Below are 25,885 nucleotides of genomic sequence, written 5' to 3' on the forward strand. Positions count from 1 at the left end.
ACTTCCCAGCTAGAAACCAAGACAGTCTGTGACTTGATGAACAGAGAGGTAAGCTGCTTCTTACTGATAAAAATCTAAGACCTCAGGCTTCCACAGCCACATAATAATAAAAAGAATCCCCCAAACAAACAGCCTAGTGAGTGTCTGAATTGTTTCAAACATTTGTTCACTGGTTGCCATTCCTCAAACCCACTCATGAAATATCTATCACTTTGGCCAAATCTGCAGAAGAACCAATCCAGTGTTCTTAGAAGCCCAGAGTTTGAGTTACTTTGATGTCAAGACAGCAATAGATGCAGAGAAAAGGAGAGAAGACACAGAAGTCCACAATCAGAGATCTACCTGCTGGAACAACCTGAAGTCGAACTTAGCAGAATCCAGTCTCTAAGTCAAAGTTAAGGGGGACATGATGATAACTAAATAAAACCTCAAACCCTAATTAAACACAGAATTCCCACCATTGTACTCCTCTTCTCTCATGAAAAAGAGCTCCCTTTCTAGAGGAAACAGTATTGGGTCCTGGCTCAAGACCAGCCTAGCCAACATGGTGAAACCCCACTCTACCAAAAATACAAAAATTAGCCGGGCGTGGTGGTATGTGCCTGTAATCCCAGCTACTGGGGAGGCTGAAGCAGGAGAACGGCTTGAACTCAGGAGGTAGAGGTTGCAGTGAGCTGATCCAGCCTGGGTGACAGAGCAAGACTGCCTCAAAAATAAAAAATAAAAATAAAAAACAAAAAAACAGCATTGGGTTCTTAAATCTCAAAGTTGCAGCCTTCTCCTCCTGAATAGTAAAAGAAGCATTCTGACGATCCAAGATGGCCGATCGCTAACATCCCGGGATTGCAGCTCTCAGGGAAGGCGCGGAGAACTAGAGGACGCCACACTTTCAGACAAAGTCGGGTCGCTCACAGAGCAGAAGATCCCCCAGTGGTGGAAACACACCAGTCGCCAGCGTGACTCTCATGGTCTGCGCAGCGGTTCCGCTGGCACCTCGGCGCGGGAGCGCTCGGCACAGAGTAAACAGGACCGGTTCCCCTTCTGACCGAGGTTTGGAGCCCCAGGAAGGCAGAGTCGCCTACTACGGAAACAAGAAGGAAGCCAGACAGGAGAATCCTGGGCAGAAAAGCACCATCAGTTTTAACGCCGCTGCTCTGGCCCTGGGAACTAACAACCTGGACGTCCACTCAAGAGACCTAATCTGAAAGTTGGTAATTTCAAAGACGACAGGAGGATAAATTTACAACGACCGGAAGAAACCAGCGTAAAAAAGCTGAGAATACTCAAAGTCAGAACGCCTCTCCCTCTAAAGATGATCACAGTTCCACATCGACAATGGAACAAGGCTTGATGGAGAACGAACGCATCCCGATGACAGAATCACTCTTCAAGGAATGGATAATAACAAACTTCGGTGAGTTAAAAGAACATGTTGTAGCCCAACATAAAGAAACTAGGAACTTTGAAAAAAGGCTTGATGAAATCCTATTGAGAATAGACAACTTAGAGAGGAGTATGAGTGAATTAATGGAACTGAAGAATACAATACAGGAACTCCGAGAAGTATGCACAGGTTTAAACACTCGAATTGTTCAAGCAGAAGAAAAGATATCAGAGGTCGAAGTCCAACTTAATGAAATAAAACAAGGCAAGATTAGAGAAAAAAGGATAAAAAGGAATGAGCAATGTCTCCAAGAAATGTGGGACTATGTGAAAAGACCTAATTTACGTTTGATAGGTATACCTGAATGCGACAGAGAGAATGAATCCAAGCTGGAAAATATTCTTCAGGATATTATTCAGGAAAATTTTCCTAAACTAGCAAAACAGGACAATATTCAACCCCAGGTAATACAGAGAACACCACAAAGATATTCCTCAAGAAGAGCAACCCCAAGGCACATAATCGATAGATTCACCAGGGTTGAAACGAAGGAGAAAATACTAAGGGTAGCCAGAGAGAAAGGTCAGGTTACCCACAAAGGCAAGCCTATCAGACTTACAGCAGATCTCTCAGCAGAAACTCTACAAGCCAGAAGAGAGTGGGGGCTGATATTCAACATCCTCAAAGAACAGAACCTTCAGCCCAGAATTTCATATCCAGCCAAACTAAGCTTCACAACTGAAGGAAAAATAAAATCTTTTATGAACAAGCAAGAACTCAGAGATTTTATTACCACCAGGCCTGCTTTACAAGAGCTTCTGAAAGAAGCATTACACACAGAAAGAAACAACCAGTATTAGCCTTTCTAAAAATACACCAAAAAGTAAAGAGCACCAACATAAAGAAGAATTTACACCAACAAATGGATAAAACAGCCAGTCAACATCAAATGGCAGTAACCCTAAATTTAAATTGACTGAATTCCCAATCAAAAGACACAGCCAAAACCCAACGGCATGTTACATCCAGACCTGTTTCACATGCAAGGATACACAAAGACTCAAAACAAAGGGATGGAGAAAGATTTACCAACCAAATGGAGAGCAAAAATAAATAATAAATAAATAAAAAGCAGGAGTTGCAATTCTCGTATCGGATAAAATAGATTTTAAAGCAACAAAGATATAGTGGTAAAAGGATCAATGCAACAATAAGAGCTAATGATCCTAACACCCAGATAGGAGACTTAGATTCAATGAGACAGAAAATTAATAAGGATATCAAGGACTCGAACTCAGATCCAGAACAAGTAAACTTAATAAATATTTATAGAGCTCTCCACTTCAAATACACAAAATATACATTCTTGTCAATACCACATCACACCTACCCATTAGTTTAAATGAAACATTGATTGGCCATTATTAATACCCAATTTTTTTCAAAATAAAGCAATATTTCCATTTACTCTCCCTCTTTCTCTTCCTCTTTCTTCCTCTCCTTTATTTTTTTTTCTTTCTTTCCTTCTCTCAAAAAAAATCAACTTGTAAACCTCTAGATCCAGGTCAGCAATGTCTCTTTCATTGCTTGATTTCCTTTCTTCCCTTCCCTCCCTCCCTCCCCGCTTCCTCCCTTCCTTCCTTCCTTCATCCCTTCCTTCCTCCCTACCGTCCTTATTCCCTTCCTTCCTGCCTTCCTCCCCCCCCCAAAAATAAAAAAAAAAAAAAAAAAAAGAAGCATTCTGAGGTTGGGTGTGCTGGCTCACACCTGTAATCCCAGCACTTTGGGAGGCTGAGGTGGGCAGATCACCTGAGATCAATAGTTCAAGACTGCCCTGGACGACATGGTGAAACCCTATTTCTACTAAAAATACAAAAATTAGCCAGGCATGTTGGCAGGTGCCTGTATTCCCAGCTACTTGAGGCTGAGGCAGGAGAATCTCTTGAACCCGCGAAGCAGAGGTTGCAGTGAGCCAAGATAGCTTCATTGCACTTCAGCCTGGGCAACAAGAGTGAGACTCTGTCTCAAAAAAAAAAAAAAAGTATTCTGAAAAGGTGATTGTGCCATCCAATCCTTGGGCAGCAAATCAGAAAAGAGAAAAAGAAAACTACAATGACCCCCCACCCCCCAGCAAATCTCACAGCAGAGCACATTTCTCACACTTCTCCTTTCAACTGGACAAAACCAGCTGGCTCCAGTGCATAAGCCTAATTTCTGTAGCTATCTTCCTCAACAGGAACTACAAAGAAACTAACCAGGGGGGAAAGAGAACAAATGAGAAAGGGGGTCCATCCATTAAGAAACACTTGAAGGCTGGGGGCGGTGGCTCACACCTATAATGCCAGCACTTTGGGAGGCCAAGGCAGAAGGATTGTTTGAGCCCAGTAGTTCGAACCTGACCAACATAGTGAGACCTCGTTTCTACAAAAAAATTTAAAAATGAGGCAGGAGGATTGCTTGAGCCCAGGAGGCCGAGGCTGCAGTGAGCTGTGATTGCACCACTGCACTCCCACCCCTGTGACAGAGCGAGACCCTGCCTAAAGGAAAGGAAAGAAATGCTTGGAGGCAAGCTGTTATCTTCCAGATCCTTACCTTATGCAGGGCAACCAGTGGCTGTGCATTATTTTGCACTCTCCACCATGAAGGAATTCAGGCAATCCTTCAGAAGCCTACACAGTAAGTTCTTTTCTTGCAGAATAAGGGCCTGCTTCTGACCTTGTTTATTACTCTGCCTCAGAGCATTGCATAATCTCTTGGTCCTAATGTACCAAGAACAGAGTTCAGTGGCCTCTAGGCATCACTTCCTAAGAATCTGCAGGTAAGAACTTGCACTGCTGCTGCTTCCCAGAATTCAGAATGAATGCTTCCTCTTTACATCATTCCACATAAGAGCCATTCTATAGCAACTCCCTTGCCACTGAGCCTAAAATAGCAAGAATTTTGAACCAACCACTACATCAAATAAATGCTTTCCAATAGCAGTAAGATGATTAACTGTTATATTTTCTTTTCTTTTTTTGAGACAGTCTTACTCTGTCACCCCACTGGAGTGCAATGGTGCAAGCTCGGCTCACTGCAACCTCCGCCTCCTGGGTTCAAGTGATTCTCCTGCCTCAGCCTCCTGAGTAGCTGGAATTACAGATATGCACCCCCACACCTGGCTAATTTTTGTATTTTTAGTGGTGATGAGGTTTCACCATATTGGTCAGGCTGGTCTCAAGCTCCTGACCTCAGGTGATCCACCTGCCTCAGCCTCTCAATAGCTGTTAAATTTTCAATATATTACTAGGACTAGGTTTTAATATCTTGTTTATGTGAATTTGCACAAAAACTGGGGAAATGTCATTAAAATGGACAGGCAATCTATATGAGTCAAGATACCTGCTGCAACTAAACACACACACACACACACACACACACACACACACACACACATTGTTTCCCATCCTTAACTCATTACCCTAAACACAACCCTACTATTTCTTTTTGGCCTCAATTGTAAGGAAAAAATGTATTCAGGTTTTGCTCTTTGCTTCTTTGACAATCTAAAAATGCTATACCTGAAGTTTTACACTATAAATATATATATATATTTATACACACACACACACAATATTATGCTATCATTTATATTTGTAAAATAATAATATATATGCATATGTTTATATATTAACAGAACATCTTTGGGATGATTCACAAGAAACTGATAATAAATAGAAGATGATGGAAATGGGAGGGAGGCTTCCTTTTCCCTATATAGCCTTTTTTTTTTAAGAGAGAGACGAGGTTTCACTATATTTCCAGGCTGGTTTCAAACTCCTGGCCTCAAGCAATCTTCCAGTCTCAGACTCCCAAAGTGCTGGGATTACAGGCATGAGCCACCCCACCTGGCCTCCCCGTATATCTTTTTGTGCTTCTGAGTTTTGTCCAATGTGCTTATATTATTTATTTTAAAATTAAATTAAAATGTTGCATCTAGAATGAAATCCTCCTTGTAAAATACACGAGTACATGGGTGTAGACCCTGTCAGTCCTCGACACCGGCAGGCCATCCACAGAGTGAGTTCCAGGCAGCCCAGACAGCAATGCCTCACACACAGCAGCCACTAACCACATCAGAGCCTCCCTCAATCTTTGCCCTCCATGTGCTTGGCAAGACACTAGGAAAAGGTCTCCAAGGAAATTATCAGGACTGAAAACCAACACACTCATATTTGAATTTGCCCAATGTCACCAGTTTGAGAAAGGCCTTTCTCTGCTCGAGGCTAAGGGGAAAGTTGGGGCCAGAATGTGAGGAAAGAGACCGCCTGGGCAGATTTTTCTAGCCAGGATCCTAATCCTTGGCTGCAGAGCTGCACAGGAACCAGGGATTGGGGCTGGGGTGTCAATCAAGACAAACAGACCATGAATGACAGCATGTCAGGACTTTCTCATCTTTCTGAAGGGAAGTCAGAATTTGGATGCAATTTCCATCTGCATGCTGAGCCCTTCCCCAGCATCACCCAGGCATTTACAGCACTCCTTTCTCTCCCTCATAGCCACCTGGAACAAGTCCACTTACCCAGTACATAGACCCAATTCCCTATTATTTGTCAAGTTTCCTCCCTGGGCAGAGGAGAGTTTCACTACCAAAGTCAGCTGCGTCACAGAATGTGTTGAATCGTTCCGGGAAGCTAATCCAATCCATATGCTCTGCACAGTGTACAGAGGAAACTGAACCGAAAACCCTTGAAGACGGGCAGAGCTGAGCCATTTGTGAGGACATCGTCAGGACAGCAGCACACAGACCCAAACTGGGGCTGTCTCTTTGCTCTAATCCTGCCAGGCTCTTCCCTGTCTTCTTGCTCAGCCCCAATTAATACCAAGCCTCATTCAGTCCTTCATGACCCTCAGGGGTTACTGCCCTCCTCAGGACACCTCCACTCAAAAGGAGCTGAGGCATGTCCCATCTGTGTTTCTGATGACTCCTTGGTCCCTTGTCTCCGTATGAGTGAGCAGTCCTTGCAGCTCTTCCTGATCACCCGAGAGATGCACAGCTTCAAGATTCTACTAGCTGTACCAAAACCAAAACAACATTCACAGCGGGGAGTGGGAAGGGATGCTATGTCTGTTATTTTCTCCTTGAACTTGGATCATACTCCTTTCTGTGGGAGGCCCCTTTTCATTTAATCTACAAATGTTTTTTAAAGAAATGTACAGAGAAACATTGCAATTCATAGTATTTGTCTGGAATACCAGCTGACCTATGTAATCAGGGCAAATGCTGAGTTCGAAATGAGAATCAGTGGAAGTCTCAGAGTATTTGTTTTCCCTCTTTGCTGCCCCAAAGGTACACTGTCGTGGCCTGCAGGGCAAGAACAAGAAGGGAAGGCTATGTCCTAAAAGTCCATCGCAAACAATTTATCATGCTTGAGAAAAATATACTATTTTATAGATCAAAGGCATATGGGCCAGACATGGTGGCTCACTCCTGTAATCCCAGCACTTTGGGAGGCTAAGGGGGAAGGATGGCTTAAAGCCAAGAGACAAGCATAAGCAACATAGCAAGACCATGCCTCTACAAAATAAAATAAATTAGCCCAAGTGATGGTACATGCCTGTAGTCCAGCTACTCAGGAGACTGAAGTGGAAGGATTTCTTGGGCCCAAGAGGTTGAGCTGCAGTGAGCCATGATCATGCCACTGTACTTCAACCTGAGGGACAGAATGAGACTCTCAAAAAAAGGGCATTATGGAGAAATTTGCAGTCCAACCCAGAGTCACACCAAGTGAATTGTAATTTTTTATAGCAAATGCTCAGAAAATACAGGTGAATCACCATGTTGCAATGAAAATTCACCTGAACATTCACATACAGTTAGCTGAGTATTCCCAGGAACTCATCCATCACAGAATCATGATGACAAATCAATGTACAAATTGTTCTCACATTTGGTTCAACTATATCCCAAAACGCATGAGCCTTAGAGAAACATTTATCACTGGAAACCTGTAGCTATTAAGAAAGTTGTATAAAATAATGCAATGTCTACATTTATTTCTTCAAGTCAGTTAGTATGTTGATGATATAGGCATTGAATATCCTTACTAAAATTCTCTGTTTGCATTTTTATATAAATACTCTGGACTTACAAAAAGTAAAGCAAACTGGACCCAAAATGAAATCAAAGTTATTCATGCATCATATAACTGAGACTTATTAAAGCAAGACATAGTGCTATTTGGTGGGGTGGGAAGAGGACATGAAGAATGGAAGTCGGAACACAGATTCGCCTGTAGCGCTCACATCCCTGTTATGTAGCACATACCTCGTGCAGCCAGGGCCCTCACTCCCAGTCTCCTGAGGCAGGTCACTGAGCGTCCAGGCAGAATGTGGGTGGGGCTGCCCCACGTCTCTCTCAGCCTCATTGAGCTGACTAGCAGACCTTGAAGTCCTCGCCTCAGCTGAACTCAGTCACCCCATTTCTCTGTTCCTGCTTCCAGGTCACTGACCGATGGTGGGTGGGGTGGAGGACACTCAAACAGGCCTCACAAATTCCTGCCATTCAGTCTCAGCAGACCCTCCCTGAAGGCCAATCAAGGGTCCTCACCACCCAGATGCTCTCAGCAGACACTGCCTGCAGGCCAATCAATGGTCCTTGCCACCCAGATGCGCACAGTGGCTCTTCTGAAATTGACTTTTCCTTAGTGCCTTCCTATTTCTCAGCCAGCCCCTCAACTCCTCCCACCTAAGAGGATCCTTATGTCTTTATGCAGACTTTCTTTCTTCTTCTGCCTAAGAAATGTTCAGAATATGACACAGGGATCATATTCTGTGATCAGGGATCCTAGCCTGGGCAACATGGCAAAACTCCATCTCTACAAAAAATACAAAATTTAGCTGCGCATGGTGGCTCATGCCTGCAGTCCCAGCTAATTGGGAGGCTGAGGAGGGAGGATCCCTTGAATCCAGGAGGCAGAAGTTGCAGTGAACCAAGATCGTGCCACTGCTCTCAAGCCTGGGTGACATAGCTAGACCCTGTCTCAAAAAAGAAAAAAAAAATCATGCTTCTCCTGGGATGCCTAAGCCAGTGACTACGCTCTGTAGGAAAACTAATGCAGACTCATTCACTCTCTGGAGACATGAGACTCCCCCAGTGGGCAGCTGTAGCTTCAGGACTCCATGTGGGTCTGGTGGAAATTCTCCTAGATCTGCTCTATACTGTAAGACTCTTTCTACCTAGTCTTCTTTCTATTTCTCTCTCGTTCCACCAAAATTAGACCTGCATTAGTTTAGAGGCTTCTCCTGCCCTCTCCTGCTTCTACCCCCAATAAAAATGTCTTGTGTATCTAACATCATTTTGGTGTCTGCTTCCTGGTGGACCTGAACTAATGCACATTTACGTCTTACATCGAAAGTCTCCCAGTTGGTTTCCCTGCCTCTGATCTCAGAGGCACTCTGCAAAACGCAGAATCAATCCTTCCACTTCACTTTTCACGTCCACCCTTTACTTAGAGGGAGAAAAATAAATCCTCTGGCTCTGAGCCCTCCATATTGTGAACCCATACCTTGTTTTCCATGCCCCTCTGTAATCGAACATTCTAACCACATGGCCTATTCACCATCCCTCAAATAACCACCTATTTCCACACTTCCATGCCTCTGCTCATGTCATAACTTCAGACTAAGTCTCCCTCCTATTTGCAGACGCATCAAACTCTCCAACATCCATTTCCTTATAAGTTGCAACCTATAGCTGGGGATATCTTTAACATCTTTGACCAACTGACTTTTGTACACCAAGTGCCAAAAGCAGTATCTTAACTTCTACAACTGACTTTCAATAAGTGCAGAATGGAAGCAGATGGAGAAAGCTGTAGAAGGAGATTTGGCAATAGTAGCTTAATAACCCACTCATAACAAAGGTGATAGCAAACACCAGTTGAAAAACCAAAAGCTGAGTAGTCTAGGGCACTTTATTTATGGGCAAATGGTCCTATGTACCTTAATAGTCCTCAAGAATAGAACTATATTAATTTTTTATTTTATTTTATTTTATTTTTTGAGACCGAGTTTCGCCGTTGTTACCCAGACTGGAGTGCAATGGCACGATTTCGGCTCACTGCAACCTGCGCCTCCTGAGTTCAAGCAATTCTCCTGCCTTGGCCTCCTGAGTAGCTGGGACTACAGGCGCGCACCACCATGCCCAGCTAATTTTTGTATTTTTAGTAGAGATAGGGTTTCACCATGTTGACCAGGATGGTCTCGATCTCTTGACCTTGTGATCCACCTGCCTCGACCTCCCAAAGTGCTGGGATTACAGGCGTGAGCCATTGCACCCAGCAAGAATAGCACTATATTTATAATGCAGTATAACAGGTTTCATTTTGATAGCAGTGCATATGTTTTGAGGTTAGAGTAAGTTATAGTCACACCGCTGTTCTCCAGTCTGGGTGACAGTGCAAGACCCTGTCTCGAAATAATAATAATGATAGGAGCTGGGCATGGTGGCTCACGTTTATAATCCCAGCACTTTGGGAGACCAAAATGAGAGGATCACTTAAGCCCAGGAGTTCAAGACCAGCCTGGGCAACATACTGAGACCCCACCTCTACAAAAAAATTTTAAAAATTAGCCAGGCATGGTGGTGCTCCCTGTGGTCTAAGCTACTTGGAAGGCTGAGGTGAGAGGATTGCCTGAGCTGGGGAGGTCAAGGTTGCACAGAGCTATGATCATGCCACTGTACTCCAGCCTGGGTGACATAGCAAGATCCTGTCTCAAAAAAATAAAATAGACAAAATTAAATAAAAATAAAATATTTTAAAATAAAAGCGGGGGCCAGGCGCGGTGGCTCAAGCCTGTTATCCCAGCACTTTGGGAGGCCGAGGCGGGTGGATTACGAGGTCAAGGGATCAAGACCATCCTGGTCGACATGGTGAAACCCCGTCTCTACTAAAAATACAAAAAATTAGCTGGGTATGGTGGCGCGTGCCTATAATCCCAGCTACTCAGGAGGCTGAGGCAGGAGAATTGCCTGAACCCAGGAGGCGGAGATTGTGGTGAGCCGAGATCGCGCCATTGCACTCCAGCCTGGGTGACAAGAGCGAAATTCCGTCTCAAAATAAATAAATAAATAAATAAATAAAATAAAGTAAAATTGATAATAATGGATAGATGTTATATAACAGTTTTCTAAACCCCTAGAAGGTACAACACCAAGACTGAATTCTAATGTAAATAATCATCACTTTGGGTGAGGCCAGGCACAGTGACTCACCTGTAATCCCAGCAATTAGGGAGGCTGAGGTGGGCAGATCACCTGAAGTCAGGATTTCAAGACCAGCCTGGTCAACATGATGAAATCCCATCTCTACTAAAAATACAAAAATAGTCATGATGGTTCACACCTATAGTCTCAGCTACTCGAGAGGCTGAGGCAGGAGAATCGCTTGAACCCAGGAGGCGGAGGTTACAGTGATCCGAGGTCACACCACTATACTCCAGCGTGGGTGATAGAGTGAGACTCCGTCTCAAAAAAAAAAAAATAAAAAAACTTTGGGTGATAATGATGCATTAATGTAGGTTCAATCATAGCACATGTACCTCTCTGGTAGGCAATGCTGATAATTAGAGACGCTATGCTTGTGAGGTGGGTTTAATGGGAAATCTTTGTACCTTCCACTCAGTTTTGCTGTGAACCTAAAACTGCTCTAAAAAATAAAGTTGGCCCGGCAAGGTGGCTCACGCCTATAATCCCAGTATCTTGGGAGGCAGAGTCGGAAGGATTTCTTGAGCCCAGGAGTTCAAGACCAGCATGGGCAACATAGTAAGACTGACTCTACAAAAAATACAAAAAATTAGCCAGACCTAGTGGCATGCACCTGTAGTCCCAGCTGCTCGGGAGGCTGAGGTGAGACCCCACTTGAATCCAAGAGGTCAAGGCTGCAGTGAGCTGTGATTGCACCACTGCACTCCAACCTGGGCAACAGAGTGAGAACCTGTCTCAAAAATAAAATTAAAAAACCCAAAATAGGCCAGGCATGGTGGCTCATGACCGCATCCAGCCTCATCTTTGCTTCTTTACCTCTCTGTTTTACATCTTTGCTTCTTTACATTGAGAAGATATATTCCAACTCTTAACTCTGTCTTTCCATCCCATTTCACATAATTTCTGAACACTCATGACATTTTATCCACAACTCTCATGGCACCTGGAACTTTTTCACCGTCTGACCTATTTTATAAAGAAGGTTAAGATGCAAGCTCCTTGGAGATAGTGACTATGTTTATTCAAATGTATGGCTTCACTGGGTGCAGTGGCTCACAATTGTAATCCCAGCACTTTAGGAGGCAGAGGTGGGCAGATCACGAGGTCAGGAGTTTGAGACCAGCCTGGCCAACATAGTGAAACCCCATCTCTACTAAAAATATAAAAATTGGCCAGGCATTGTGGCTTATGCCTGTAATCCCAGCACTTTGGGAGGCCAAGGCAGGTGGATCATCTGAGGCCATGAGTTCAAGACAAGCTTGACCAACATGGAGAAACCCCATCTCTACTAAAAATACAAAATTAGCCAGGCATGGCAGTGCATGCCAGTAATCCCAGCTACTCCAGAGGCTGAGGCAGGAGAAATTGCTCCAACCCAGGAGGTGGAAGTTTCGGTGAGCCAAGATCGAGTCATTGCACTCCAGTCTGGGAAAGAAGAGTGAAACTCTGTCTCAAAAAAAAAAAATCAGCTGGGCATGGTGGCACATGCGTGTAGTCCCAGCTACGTGGGAGGCAGAGACAAGAGAATCACTTGAACCTGGGAGGCAGAGGTTGTGGTGAGCTGAGATCACACCACTACATTCCAGCTTGAACAACAGTGTGAGACTCCGTTTCAAAAAAGAAAAAAAAAAACATGTCCTCGGAATGTCTTCCGATAGTAGTCAGTAAACATTTAACAATTTAGGCAACAGGGTGACTGTCCAAGGGTATCAGTCAGGTATCTGCCTAATGAGCAATTAATGACAAAAACATAAGGACAAGACAGATTCTGCTGTAAGGGACTAACTACATACACAAATGGGCAATTACCAGACCATGTTTTAAAATAGAGCCTTCACCCACACCTGTCAAGGAAACTAAAATGCTTACTTACAATAAACAATCCAGGAAGCCAGCCTGCTACAACTTAGACTTACAGAGAAAGCCAGATTGCTATCTCTAGTGACAATCCAGGAAACTGAACAATAACTTCCCTAACAATTGGCCCCAAATGGCCAGAACTTGATTCATAACTGATAGCTTCCCCAATTTTTGTCCCACTTCCAACATAGGACCAACCAGGCAAAGCCAAATATGTATCCATAACCAATCACATCGGATGCCCAACTTCTAGTTAACCCTAAGACAACTTTCATTGTAAACAACCTCCAGTCAAAACCCTTCTCTTTTTTCCACAATAAAGCTTTCCTCTCCACTGTCAAAATGCAAGTCTGACTCCCTTGCTATAGCAAGTTCATTATAAATAACCTTTGCATCTCTCATTTAGCTGGTCTTTACTTCCACAGTCATTTAATGAAAATCTATTAGAATCACCCTAAAGAAGAAATCATAATTCATAAAAGCTGGAAATCAAATGAGCCAGGAATGTCCAAAGGAAAGCCTTGTCACAGACTGAGGGGCCTACAGGTGGGACCTGGCAATGGGCCATATGGCTAAAGACAAGTCGTGGCCTTGGCCTCAGGAATAGCTGCCCCAGCCTAGTTACCCCTGGGGTCAGTTCAGGAGAGTGCTTAACACAAGTAGGGTGACAAACCCAACACCTGCAGTTACATTACACAACACTCCCTCCCCCTCTGCTCCCTGCCCCCTGCCCTCCATTAACCATTTAATAGAAACCACTCTGGAACATTCAGCTGGCACAAGTCCATCATTCTGACAACTCAGCTCCTCGGCTGTAGTTGAATAATGTGAATGTTAGAGGGTTTAATTTCTCCCCTCTCTTCCACAAGCAATGTGCAATTTTGTGTAAACATGAAGCCCTGCAGTTTATCTAAGATTAGTTCAGTCCAATTCAGTCTACTTATCTTGAGACGAATGCGCAGAAAAGACTACACAGCTGGGCACACCAAAGCTAAAAGTAACTGGCTTTGGTCATAAAGTAATTTTTAACTTTGAATTAACTATAAAATAAATACCTACACTGCAGAAAATCCACAAACTGCAAAGTAATTAGGAAAGCTAAAACCACTAATGAGGGCACCATTCAGAGAAACCAGCGTCCCCACTGACACATACCCTTCTAGTCCTTTTGTTATTGTTGAGTGCATGTGGACGGAGAATGGGGGATTCACTTGAGCAGGACAGGATTTAACTGAGTAGCTTTCCTTGTTTCTTTGAATAATGACTGACTTATTGGCCAGTTCATTATCAAGGTATCTTTTCAAGGCACTTCCTGAATTGTCCAAGAAGAGGGGGCGCATGCTTCGTGAGTGATGGAGCACCCGTCCTTCCCTGGTTCTGTCTAGCAGTTCTGTCCTGAACCTGTCAGTCCCACTGCCTGCAGCAGCCTCCCTCAGATTTACCTAGCAGAGCGTCGCTGCTCATTCTTCAACATGCAGCCTCCGTATTGCACTTCCGTGACCCCTTCCCTTGCCCCGTCAGCAGGCCTGAGTGCTCCCACATCTGTGCGCCAGGAAGCTGCCGCTTTTCTGCTGGAGCAGTTGGCACATGGCAGCGCGATTCCAGTGCAACTAGGTGTGTGCAGATCTGTAAACTGGACACCCCAGATGAGTCAGGACAGAAGTTTTCCACTTTGTATACCCACTACCTTGCAGAAGACAAAATGAAAAAAGAGCAAAGTAGTTGATGGAGTGTGGACAGTGGAGCTGAGCTGCCTGGGTTTGAATTCTGCCTCCACCGCTTACCAGCTATGACCTTGGGCAAGTCATGCACCCTCTGTATATCATGGTTTCTTCATTTTTATTTATTTACTTATTTATTTTATTCTATTTTTTTGAGACAGGGTCTCACTCTGTCACCAGGCTGGAGTGCACTGGTTCGACCTCTGATCACCACAATCTCCGCCTCCCGAGTTCAAGTCATTCTCCTGTCTCAGCCTCCCAAGTGGCTGGTATTAGAGCCTAGCTAATTTTTTTGTACTTTTAGTAGAAACAGGGTATCACCATGCTGGCCAAGTTGCTCAATCTCCTGACCTCATGATCCTCCCGCCTCAGCCTCCCAAGGTGCTGGGATTATAGGCGTGAGCCACCACGCCCTGCTGGTTTCTTCATTTTTAAAACAGAAGTATTAATGGTACTTTCCTCATAGGGTTGTAATATACATTAATACACGAGAGCATGTTAAAGAGTGCCCAGTACATGGTAAGCACTATGTAAATGTCTGAGATTACTGAGTTATGTGTAATAAGTCACCCAAGTATTTCCACACTGATTACAACCCTCACAATCTTTACTCTGCATTGAGGACATTTAACACTCCTATAACTAGCTCTCACTACAGTTTTCTCTGTACATGGTAAACAAATATTTAATCCAGAATTCCTCTCTGACTACGCTAGAACAGGGGCATTCCCATGAAGCAAAGTTTGAGTAATGGTGCTCCACTATTCAATGGAAATGCTACTGCCAGAGCTTACATGCACCCATTTGCTCTCCCCACCTAGAGAACATTCATTCACCATGACACACACACACCTCAGAGTCAAAATTCACCCTCTGCATCCTCCTCCACTCTCCCAACACCCCCATCTCATTATTCCAAGAAGCAAGCTTTGTTGAAGAGCTGGTCCATTTCAGGGCATGGGGAGACTCCTGATGGTGCAATATTTTCTGCGTGAATCATCTCAGACTAACTAGATGGAACAAGCCCAAAACGTCACAGAAGCTGCTAGGTTTAAAGTTTATACAGGCTGGGTGTGGTGGCTCATGCCTGTAACCCCAGCACTTTGGAGGGCTGAGGTGGGTAGATGGCTTGAGGTCGGCAGTTTGAGACCAACCTGGCCAACATGGAGAAACCCGATTTCTACTAAAAATACAAAAAAAATGCCGGGCGCGGTGGCTCACGCCTGTAATCCCAGCACTTTGGGAGACCGAGGCGGGTGAATCACGAGGTCAAGAGATCAAGACCATCCTGGCCAACATGGTGAAACCCCGTCTTTACTAAAAAAATGCAAACATTGGCTGGGCGTGGTGGCGCACCCCTGTAGTCCCAGCTACTCAGGAGGCTGAGGCAGAAGAATTGCTTGAACCCAGAAGGTGGAGATTGCAGTGAGCCGAGATTGCGCCACTGCACTCCAGCCTGGCGCCTGGCGACAGAGCAAGACTCTGTCTCAAAAGAAATAAAAACAAAAAAATTAGACAGGAGTGGTGGCGCACGTCTGTAATCCCAGCTACTTGGGAGGCTGAGGCAGGAGAATTGCTTGAGCCGGGAAGGCAGAAGTTTGTAGTGAGCTGAGATCGTGCCACTGCACTCCAGCCTGGGCAACAGAGCAAGAATCTGTCTCAAAAAATAATAACGTTTATACTCAAGTTGCAAATTACTTTTCAGAAATCCACTTCCAGAGTGAAGAATCAGAATCCCTTGATGTTCAAATTATTCAGCTGGAACCAAGAACTAAACTAAAAATGGATACACAACTTTGCCACGTTTCCCAGGCTCTAATGCTCTGAAAAGAACATTATATTTTAGAGCATATATATTATAAAAATAGCTAACCTAAACGTTGCCTGTCTTTGAAAGTCTCAAGAAGGCATTCACTTGTTCAAATATTCACCTGAAATATCCTGCTTTAAAGATACACAACTCTTCACTCTTCACACATCCAATAAATCAGATTCTGATTTTCTTTTCTTTTCTTTTTTCCTTTTTTGAGGTGGAATTTCGCTATTGCTGCCCAGGCTGGAGTGCAATGGCACGATCTCGGCTCACTGCAACCTCTGCCTCCTGGGTTCAAGCGATTCTCCTGCCTCGGCCTCCAAAGTAGCTGGAATTACAGGCATGCATCACCATGCCCAGCTAATTTTTTGGATTTTTGATAGAGACAATGTTTCTTAATGTTGGTCAGGCTGGTCTCGAACTCCCCACCTCATGTGATCTGCGACCTTGGCCTCCCAAAGTGCTGGGATTATAGGCATGAGCCATCACACATGGTCTTTTTTTTTTTTTTAAGACAGGGTCTCACTCTGTCAGCTCAGGCTGAAGTACAATGGAGCCATCTGGGCTCACTGCAACCTCCACTGCCCAGCTCAAGTGTTCCTCCCACTTTAACCTCCAAAGCAGGTGGGATTACAGGCACACACCACCACGCCCAGCTAAATTTTTTTACTTTTTGTAGAGATAGGGTGTGGCCATGTTGTCTAAGCTGTTCTCAAAACTCCTGGCCTCAAGCAATCCACCTCTCTAGGCCTCCCAAAATGTTGAGATTATAGGCATGAGCCACCTTCCCCAGCTAGGATTCTGATTTTTTTTTTCTTTTTTTCTTCTTTCTTTCTAAAGAAGAAGATTCTGATTTTTTAAAATGAAAATAGATAATGCATCTTTCCGGCTATCCCTAGATCTCAACTAGTTCAATTTAACAAAACATGCAGATTTTCTTCAATGACTCTCAGATTTGAAACCAACAAAGCAGCAGCCCTCAGCATAGCCTGAGCATTAGCCAACCAGAAGCAGAGAGGAGCTATACCGCAAAGGTCCACTTTCAAACAAAATAGCTTGCCATCCGCACACTAAATCCTTTCTATCATAGCAACAAAACAGCTGCTCTCTCTTCATTTGATTCTAGAAGAAAAAGATATAAGTATCTTTATGATTGAAAGTGAGATAACCAGATTAAGTTTTTTGTTTTTTTAAGAGCTCTGCCTGTGCCCTTGACTTATGGATTGTCTCCCCATTCCATGGAAGTCAAAAATCCACATAAAAATACCCGTGAGGCTAGGCCCAGTGGCTCACACCTATAATCCCAGCACTTTGGGAGGCTGAGGCGGGTGGATCACGAGGTCAGGAATTCAAGAATAGCCTGGCCAAGATGGTGAAACCCCATCTCTACTAAAAAAAAAAAAAAAAATACAAAATTTAGCAGGGCATGGTGGTGGGCACGTGTAATCCCAGCTACTCGGGAGGCTGAGGCAGAGAATTGCTTGAACCTGCAAGGAGGAGGTTGCAATGAGCCAAGATTGCACCACTGCACTCCAGCCTGGGCAACACAGCGAGACTCTGTCTAAAATATTTTAAACCTAAAATAAAATTCTAAGAAAGTCTATGACTAAACTGACCTTTCTTAACCAAATGCAAATCTTATTTGTGTGTTTTTCTGAAAAAACCATTCGAAGCCGGGCATAGTGGCTGGTGCCTGTAATCCAAGCACTTTGGGAGGCCAAGGCCGTTGGATCACGAGGTCAGGAGTTCAAGACCAGCCTAGCCAACATGAAGAAACCTTGTTTCTACTAAAAATATAAAAATTAGCAAGGTGTGGTGGCACATGCCTGTAACGCCAGCTACTCAAGAGGCTGAGGCAGGAGAATCGCTTGAACCCAGGAGGCAGAGGTTGCAGTGAGCCAAGATCATGCCACTCCAGTCTGGGTAACAAGAGCGAAACTCCGTCTCAAAAAAAAAAAAGAAAAGAAAAGAAAACAATTGGAAGCTACTGAAATCTAAAGAAGCCCTGGGGAAGGGACGCCAGATGTCTGGTCACTTCCCCAGTTACACGAATTTATGCATTTCCTAGATCCTTTCTGAGTCTATACAGATCTGCAAACGTGATGACACCTCTCAACCCAAAGTATGAGAGAACCATGGCCGATGAGAGGGTACCTGAGAAGTGGGGAGTCTGCTTGCTACAAAACCCTAGGGAAGCTCACAGGGACCTTCGAATAAAGGACCAGGAACCACATAACATCGACTCCTTCCTACAGCACCGAACTGTCTGCTCCGAGAACCAAATACCCCACCCTCTGGCAGCTCCGGAGGTACCCACCACTGTTTTACTTTAATCCACATATTCCCAGTCCTCAGCAATCCTAACACCAGAGCTGGACCTTCAAGAGATCACAAAAGGCAAATAGGCAAGAATAAGTAGAACAAGCCGAGTTGCTTACAAACAGGGTCTTCCATTTTCAAGGGTCTTTTCAAACGGATGCTAGCAGGGACCGTCTTCTCGATCAGTTCATCAATGCTCTAAAATTAAAACGCAAGACAGGGGAAAGTGCCTCTGAGTTAAAAGAGTCACTTTTGTGTTTTGCGACTACCAAGGCTTGTGGGAACCTCATTTAAATCGCCTAATTAGGGTTCTTTTTAAAAGAGAAAAGGAAAACTTTGAGCAAACCAGAATCACTTGGAGGAAAGAAAATCATAAAGCGGGGTGGCGATTCAGACACACAGGGTGGCATTTCAGTTGCAACCGGAGCTAGCCGGTAAGCCCACTCTCTTAACCAGGGGGTCTTCCTCCTCTTGCAAAGTTAGGGCCCATCCACAGGGCTACTTGGGCAGGGGCGGTTCAAAAATGTACACTTTTGAGGCACGAAGACCGGGTGCAGGAGAAAGTAAGCGGGTGAGAGAAGGCACGAGGACCAAAGGCATGAATCCGCTTCCACGCCACGGCCCGGGATCCAGGATTCGGGGAGCACGCGGAGCGCAGCAGGGCTCAGGGCAGGAGCCAGGAGGCCGCGCGGGCAGAACCCGGGCCAGGCGGAGGGGAGGCCGCGGAGTGCCAGTGGAGATCCTTACCGCCAGCCCCAATGTCTGCAGCATCTCTTTCTGGTCTTTGTCCCCAGGGCCGATGTGCCTCCGAGCGAAGTCGTCGTGTCTGGGCAGAAGGCGCTCCAGGAGGCGCGAGGCCCCAGCCGCGGCGTCGTCCCCTCCGCCACTGCTGCTGTCCCGGCCCCGCGGCACCCAGCATGGCCCCGATACCCCAGCCAGGCGGCGGCAGCCCCCGACCCCGCGGCCCAGGCGCAGCCCCCACGCCCTGGCACAGGACTGCATGGCCGCGGCCACCGTCGCCTGCCCCAGTCCTCAAGGGTGAGCCGCGCTCTCGGCCCCTCTGCTGGCCTCGGTGCCCTGGGTGGCGGCTGCGTCCGGCCTGGAGCCCCTTTCGCTGGACCGCAGGCCGGACGCCCGAGGGCAATGAATGAGCGCCGCGCTCAGCCAAGTCACTCTCGCAAAGTTGCTGCTCCACCCAAGGCACCTGCTCCGCACACTTTAAGCGGCGTCCTGGAGGCGGGAGGTGGGACGGGGCCAGGAAGCCCTTGGCCAATGAAAGTAGACAGAGGGGAGGGGGCGGAGCAGTTCCCGCCCCCTCCCCCCCCCCTCCCCCTTCCCTCTTCCCAGCCCCTCCGCAGAGTGCCGCTTCCCCGGGCCCAGAGGCTGCCATCTCCAGTCCTGCCCACTCCATCGCTGGCTGTTGCTGGGGACCGGGAAGCTCCGTGCGCCCCTTCCAGGGTGTGGAGCCGCACTGGTGCGGGATCAGAAGGGGCAGCCTTAAGACTCCGGGCGAAGATCCTGGGCGACTCAGCGGAGATGGAAGATGAATCTCGCAGCTCTCCATTTCTTTAATTTTAAGGTATCTTTCCCTGTCACATCTCATTTCAGGGAAATTAATATGGGCTGTTGGCAGTTCTTTTATCGTTGCGGGGGCGTGGGCAAGTTACTCAACCTCTCTGAGCTCGTTTTCTCATCTCAACAGAGCTGGGTGGGATTTTAAAAAGGGATGATATGTATGTGAAAGCACTTGAACAGTAGATTTGAACACCTTCTCTCTCTAAATATATTTGTTTTTGAGATGGAGTCTTGCTTTGTCACCCAGGCTGGAGTGCAGTGGTGCAATCTCGGTTTACTGCAACCTCCACTTCCTGGGTTCACGAAATTCTCCTGCCTCAGCCTCCCGAGTAGCTGGGATTACTGGTTTGTGCCACCATGGCTGGCTAATTTGTATTTTTAGCAGAGACAGGGTTTCACCATATTGGCCAGGATGGTCTGGAACTCCTGACCTCAAGTGATCCACCCACCTCAGCCTCCCAAAGTGCTGGGATTACAGGCTTGAGCCACTGTGCCCAGCCTCTATATGTTTTCTTTATCTTTCTCTGTCTCTCTCCTCCTGCCTCCCTCCCTCTCTCTCCACTCTTTCCTTTCCCTCCCCGCTTCCTCTCCCTCTCCCCCTCTCCTCTCCTCTCTCCTTCTCTCTCTCACTGTAATATAATGGCCAGGCGCTGTGGAGTTTGAGACCAGCCAGGGCAACATTGTGAAAACCTGTCTCTACAAAAATACAAAAGTTGGCCAGGTGTGGTGATGAGTGCCTGTAATCCCAGCTACTCTTGAAACTAAGGCAGGAGAATCACTTGAACCGGGGAGGCAGAGGTTGCAGTGAGCCAATATTGTGCCATTGCACTCCAGCCTCAGCAACAGAGCAAGACTGTCTAAAAAGCAATAAGAAATCTGTTTATTAATATTGTTAGGCTATATACTTCACCAGCTTTCTTCGATTCATCCTCCATCCAAGGAAGAACTTGATCACTTATTGAAATCAACATGTATTTCATTATATTTTATAATTCATTTTTCTAATGATCATGAAGAATGAAACTTTAACGTGTGTGTGTAAAAGTGCAAAGGATATTAAAGCACACATTTTTCACTGTCATCTAACTTTGAAAGTTAGCCATCTAGAACTGGATTTTTTGTAAACCTACCATCTCCAGCTGTCTCATGACAGTTTTAGCAAGAGAATGAACTTTTAAAATTCCAGTTGTTCTACTATGGGTAAGAGACCACAGAAGTAATCAGAACATTACTCGTATTTAAACTAGGGGAAAATAGAACCTGTTTTCTTTCTTACTTGTCTGCTATGTTTCCTCCTCCAGTCATCCTTAAGAGACTCTGAGCTCTGTACCTAGGAGGCACAGACTATTCAGAAAGGCAGGAAAGTAGAGATGGAAAAGAGGGCAGGAAAATACACCACAAAGAACAATAGGTAAAATGTCTGCGTGGCAGGCGGAGGCAGGCGGTGAGCTAGGAGGGCTAGACTGAATGTCTCTGAAAAGTTTTCCATCCATTTGGAATTGAAATTACAGCCTTCATAAAAGTTGGGAGATCTAGGCCAGCGTGGTGGCTCACACCTGTAATCCAAGCACTTTGGAGGCCAAGGCAGGCGGATCACCTGAGGTCCAGAGTTCAAGACCAGCCCGACCAACATGGTGAAACCCTGTCTTAAAACAAAAAAAAAGTTGGGAGATCCCCTCATTGCCAGATGGTGGTGGTTGTGGGGAAGAATTGGAGGGAAAAGGTAATCTGCATGTATTCCTATTCCTGTCTATGTTCTTTCTATGTATCAGAGGGACTGGAAGCCAGGGAACAATAATTCCCAGATCCCTTTGGCTCCACGATGATGGATGTTATTCGCCTTCTGCCAAAAAATATATGTATGTATGAGAATTGGAGCCCGGCACGGTGGTTCACACCTGTAATCACAGCATTTAGGGAGGCTGAGGCGGTCATTTCAAGACCAGCCTGCCCAAGATGGCAAAACCCCATCTCTACTAAAAATATGAAAAAAAATTTAGCTGGACACGTGGTGGCGTGCGCTTGTAGTCTTAGCTACTCAGGAGGCTGAAGCAGGAGAATCGCTTCAACCTGGGAGGCGGAGATGCAGTGAGCCAAGATTGTACTCCTGCACTCCAGCCTGGGCAACAAAGCAAGACTCTATTTCAAGAAAAAAAAAAAAAAAAGAGGCCGGGCAGGGTGGCTCATGCCTGTAATCCCAGCACTTTGGGAGACCGAGGCGGGTGGATCACGAGGTCAAGAGATTGAGACCATCCTGGTCAACATGGTGAAACCCCGTCTCTACTAAAAATACAAAAAATTAGCTGGGCATGGTGGCGCGTGCCTGTAATCCCAGCTACTCAGGAGGCTGAGGCAGGAGAATTGCCTGAACCCAGGAGGCGGAGGTTGCGGTGAGCCGAGATCGCGTCGTTGCACTCCAGCCTGGGTAACAAGAGCGAAACTCCGTCTCAAAAAAAAAAAAAAAAGAAAGAAAGAAAAGAAAAGAAAAAAAGAGAGAGAGAGAATTGGGAAGTGGAACTAAGGTAAAAAAACTGTTTCCTAATGCCTCTGACTGCAACACACAGAGGCATGAGCTGCTGCAGACACAACGTGCTTCCTTATCAGTCACCTACCTTAACATAGCTGGGAAGCTGTGTCCACCAATGGAAAAGTCCTGCAGTTTCCCAGCAGGAATCTCTGTGTGCTAGACTAGAGCTTCAGTGGTTGACCTGAAGATCACTTGGGGATTCCCTGGTTTTTGCTCTTCCAGTTCTTCCAAAGGTTTTGTATGCACCTATTCCTGGCATTTAATTCTCCTCTGCTTGAAATGCATTGTTTTTTGTTTGTGTGTGTGTGTGTGTGCATGTGCATGATGTTGTGAAATACATACTTGGTATTCATCCTATTTCCTGGCATACAACTCCTAAAGTCCTTGGAATCTCCAGGCAGCTGCTTTTGGTATGCTAATAGCTGATAGCAGCAAGGTGGGGCTGGTCACTGGAAAGGCAAAGCCGTAATTAGGGTGTTGGGACTTTTAGCCCCACCCTCAACCTCTGGGTAAGGCAGAGGGTCAATGATCAGTGCATGATCAATCATGCCTAGGGGGCCGTCCCAAGAGGATAGCTGGATTGGTGGCTAACGCCTGTAATCCCAGCACTTTGGGAGGCCGAGGCGAGCCGATCACTGGAGGTCAAGAGTTTGAGACCAGCTTGGCCAACATGGTGAAAAACCGTCTCTACTAAAAATAGAAAACTTAGCCGGGTGTGGTAGCGTGCACTTGTAGTCGCAGCTACTCAGGGGGCTGAGGCAAGAGAATCGCTTGAATCCAGGAGGTGGAGTTTGCAATGAGCCAACATTGTACCACTACACTCCAGCCTAGACGACAGAGCAAGACTTCATCTAAAAAAAAAGAACACAAAAAGCAAAACAAAAAACCGAAGAGGACAGGTTTCATACAGCTTCTAGATAGTGGTATACATGGAGAGTGGCACATTCAGAGAGGGCATGGAAGGTCCTTGCCCCTTCTCCCATACCTACCTCGCCCTCTGCATCTCTTCATCTGTGTTATTTGTAATATCCTTTTTATAAAAGATCAGTAGACATAAGTGTTTCCCTGAGTTCTGTGAGCTGTTCCATCAAATTAATCAAATCCAAAGAAGGCGATCATGGAATCCCCAACTTGAAGCTGATCCATCAGAAGTTCTGGAGGCCTAGTTCTGGACTTGTGACTAGTGTCTTGGGGACTGGGCCCTCAACCCTTGGGATCTGATGCTATCTCTAGATAGAATGTCAGAATTGAAGTGGAGGGCACCCAGCTGGTGTCTGCCTCAGAACCAACTGCTTGCTTATTGGTGGGGAGAAATCCCCATATATTTTGGAATCACGGAAGTTGTCTTCTTCTTCTTTTTTTATTGACACGGAGTCTTGCTCTGTTGCCCAGGCCAGAGTGCAGTGGTGCTATCTCAGCTCACTGCAACTTCCACCTCACAGGTTCAAGCAATTCTCCTGCCGGAGCCTCCAGAGTAGCAGGGATTAAGGCACACGCCACAATGTGCAACTAACTTTTTTATTTTTTTTAGTAGAGATGGGGTTTCCCCATGTTGGCCAGGCTGGTCTCGAACTCCTAACCTCAAGTGATCTGCCTGCCTCAGCCTCCAAAAGTGTTGGGATTACAGGCATGAGCCACTGCACCTGGCCAGATCATGGAGGTCTTCTGTATTGATTGTTGTAGTGTGGTGTGAGAGCTGAGGAAGCACAGTTACGGTGTTTTTTCAAAACAGTTTGTTTTCCTGAACAAACCTAAACAGAGGCTATAATGTAAGCCAAAAGCAGATTCAGGAGGGCTTAATGTCTGGGTGAAAAAGGCAAGAGAAAGGCCGGGCACGGTGGCTCACGCCTGTAATCCCAGCACTTTGGGAGGCCAACGCGGGTGGATCACGAGGTCAAGAGATCGAGACCATCCTGGTCAACATGGTGAAACCCCGTCTCTACTAAAAATACAAAAAATTAGCTGGGCATGGTGGCACGTGCCTGTAATCCCAGCTACTCGGGAAGCTGAGGCAGGAGAATTGCCTGAACCCAGGAGGCGGAGATTGCGGTGAGCCGAGATTGCGCCATTGCACTCTAGCCTGGGTAACAAGAGCGAAACTCCATCTGAAAAAAAAAAAAGGCAAGAGAATTCCTGACAGACACATTCACTCTCTGACATTGCATGAGATTTCAGGGTGTTTTTTCCTTTGCCTCCACTTTTGTTCCTCCTGTACAAAAGCTGCCTGTTCTGCTCCAGTACAAACATTTTGTCCTGAGCCAGCTTCCACCTCTTATTCAGAAGTCTCATCAGAATATTCTTATGTGAAGTTAAAGAAAATGAAGACTTAAAAATAAGAAGAAACAAGGCAAAGAGAAGAGGATGAAGAAACCCAAGTTTATGTTGTTAGAATCTGGTGGACAACAACATAACAAACTTGGTGACATTTCAGGAACCAGAGCCCTAGAAATGAATAATGGGGCCAGGTGCAGCGGCTCATGCCTATAATCCTAGCACTTTGAGAGGCCAAGGTGGGTGGATCACCTGAGATCAGGAGTTCAAGACCAGCCTGGCCAACATGGTGAAACCCTGTCTCTACCAAAAAATACAAAAATTATCCTGGTGTGTTAGTGCACACCTGTAGTCCCAGCTACTTGAGAGGCTGAGGCAGAAAATCGCTTGTGGGAGGTGAAGGTTGCAGTGAGCTGAGATCACCACTGCACTCCAACCCGGGTGACAAAGCGAGACTCCATCTCAAAGAAAGTAAATAAATAAAATGAATAAAGGAACTTATATATGTGCATTTGACAATGGTCTTTTTACACAGATTATATATATATATATATGGAAGTTCTTTATGGGGCTGAGCATGATGGCACATGCTTGTAATCCCAACCCCTCGGGAGGCTGAAGTGGGAGAATTGCTTGAACCTAGGAGTTCTAGACCAGCCTGAGGAGCCCAGCAAGACCCCATCTCAAAAAAGTTGGGGGGAATTGATGTGGGCCCTAGACTTCTTGAACAGTTTACAGGGGTCAAATGGTCTGATTCTAGAATTGCTCTGAATTCTGGCTATGGATAATATGGCATAAATTCAGATGAACTTGTTCTTGGGCATTAAGGTGAAATTGGACCATATGTGAAATTTTGGAATTAATTGGAAACCCTTGGTATCCATGAGGTCTCCAGAGGATTGCTCCAGGAGTCCCAGCTATTTAAAAATTTTTAAAAATTAAAAAAAAAAATGGCTGGGCACAGTGGCTCATGCCTGTAATCCCAGCGCTTTGGGAGGCCAAGGTGAGTGGATCATGAGGTCAGAAGTTTGAGACCGGCCGGGCGCGGTGGCTCACGCCTATAATCCCAGCACTTTGGGAGGCCGAAGTGGGTGGATCACAAGGTCAAGAGATCAAGACCATCCTGGTCAACATGGTGAAACCCCGTCTCTACTAAAAATACAAAAAA

General features: G+C 45.6%; 1 protein-coding gene across 1 annotated transcript in view; it reads right to left on the reverse strand.

The window, feature by feature from the left end:
* GLDC (glycine decarboxylase) overlaps positions 1 to 19,537 on the reverse strand; it is a 135,543-nt gene extending 116,006 nt beyond the window's left edge. The window contains exons 1-2 of the mRNA XM_035305377.3: positions 19,092 to 19,537; positions 18,464 to 18,542 (exon numbers count right to left, since the gene is read on the reverse strand). Of these exons, the coding sequence (XP_035161268.1) occupies positions 18,464 to 18,542; positions 19,092 to 19,346 (334 nt within the window). The 5' untranslated portion in view covers positions 19,347 to 19,537. The remainder of the gene's footprint in view (positions 1 to 18,463; positions 18,543 to 19,091) is intronic.
* Between the last annotated feature and the right edge of the window lie 6,348 nt (positions 19,538 to 25,885).

The sequence above is a fragment of the Callithrix jacchus genome, chromosome 1 (genome assembly GCF_049354715.1).
Source record: "Callithrix jacchus isolate 240 chromosome 1, calJac240_pri, whole genome shotgun sequence".
Lineage (NCBI taxonomy): Eukaryota > Metazoa > Chordata > Mammalia > Primates > Cebidae > Callithrix > Callithrix jacchus.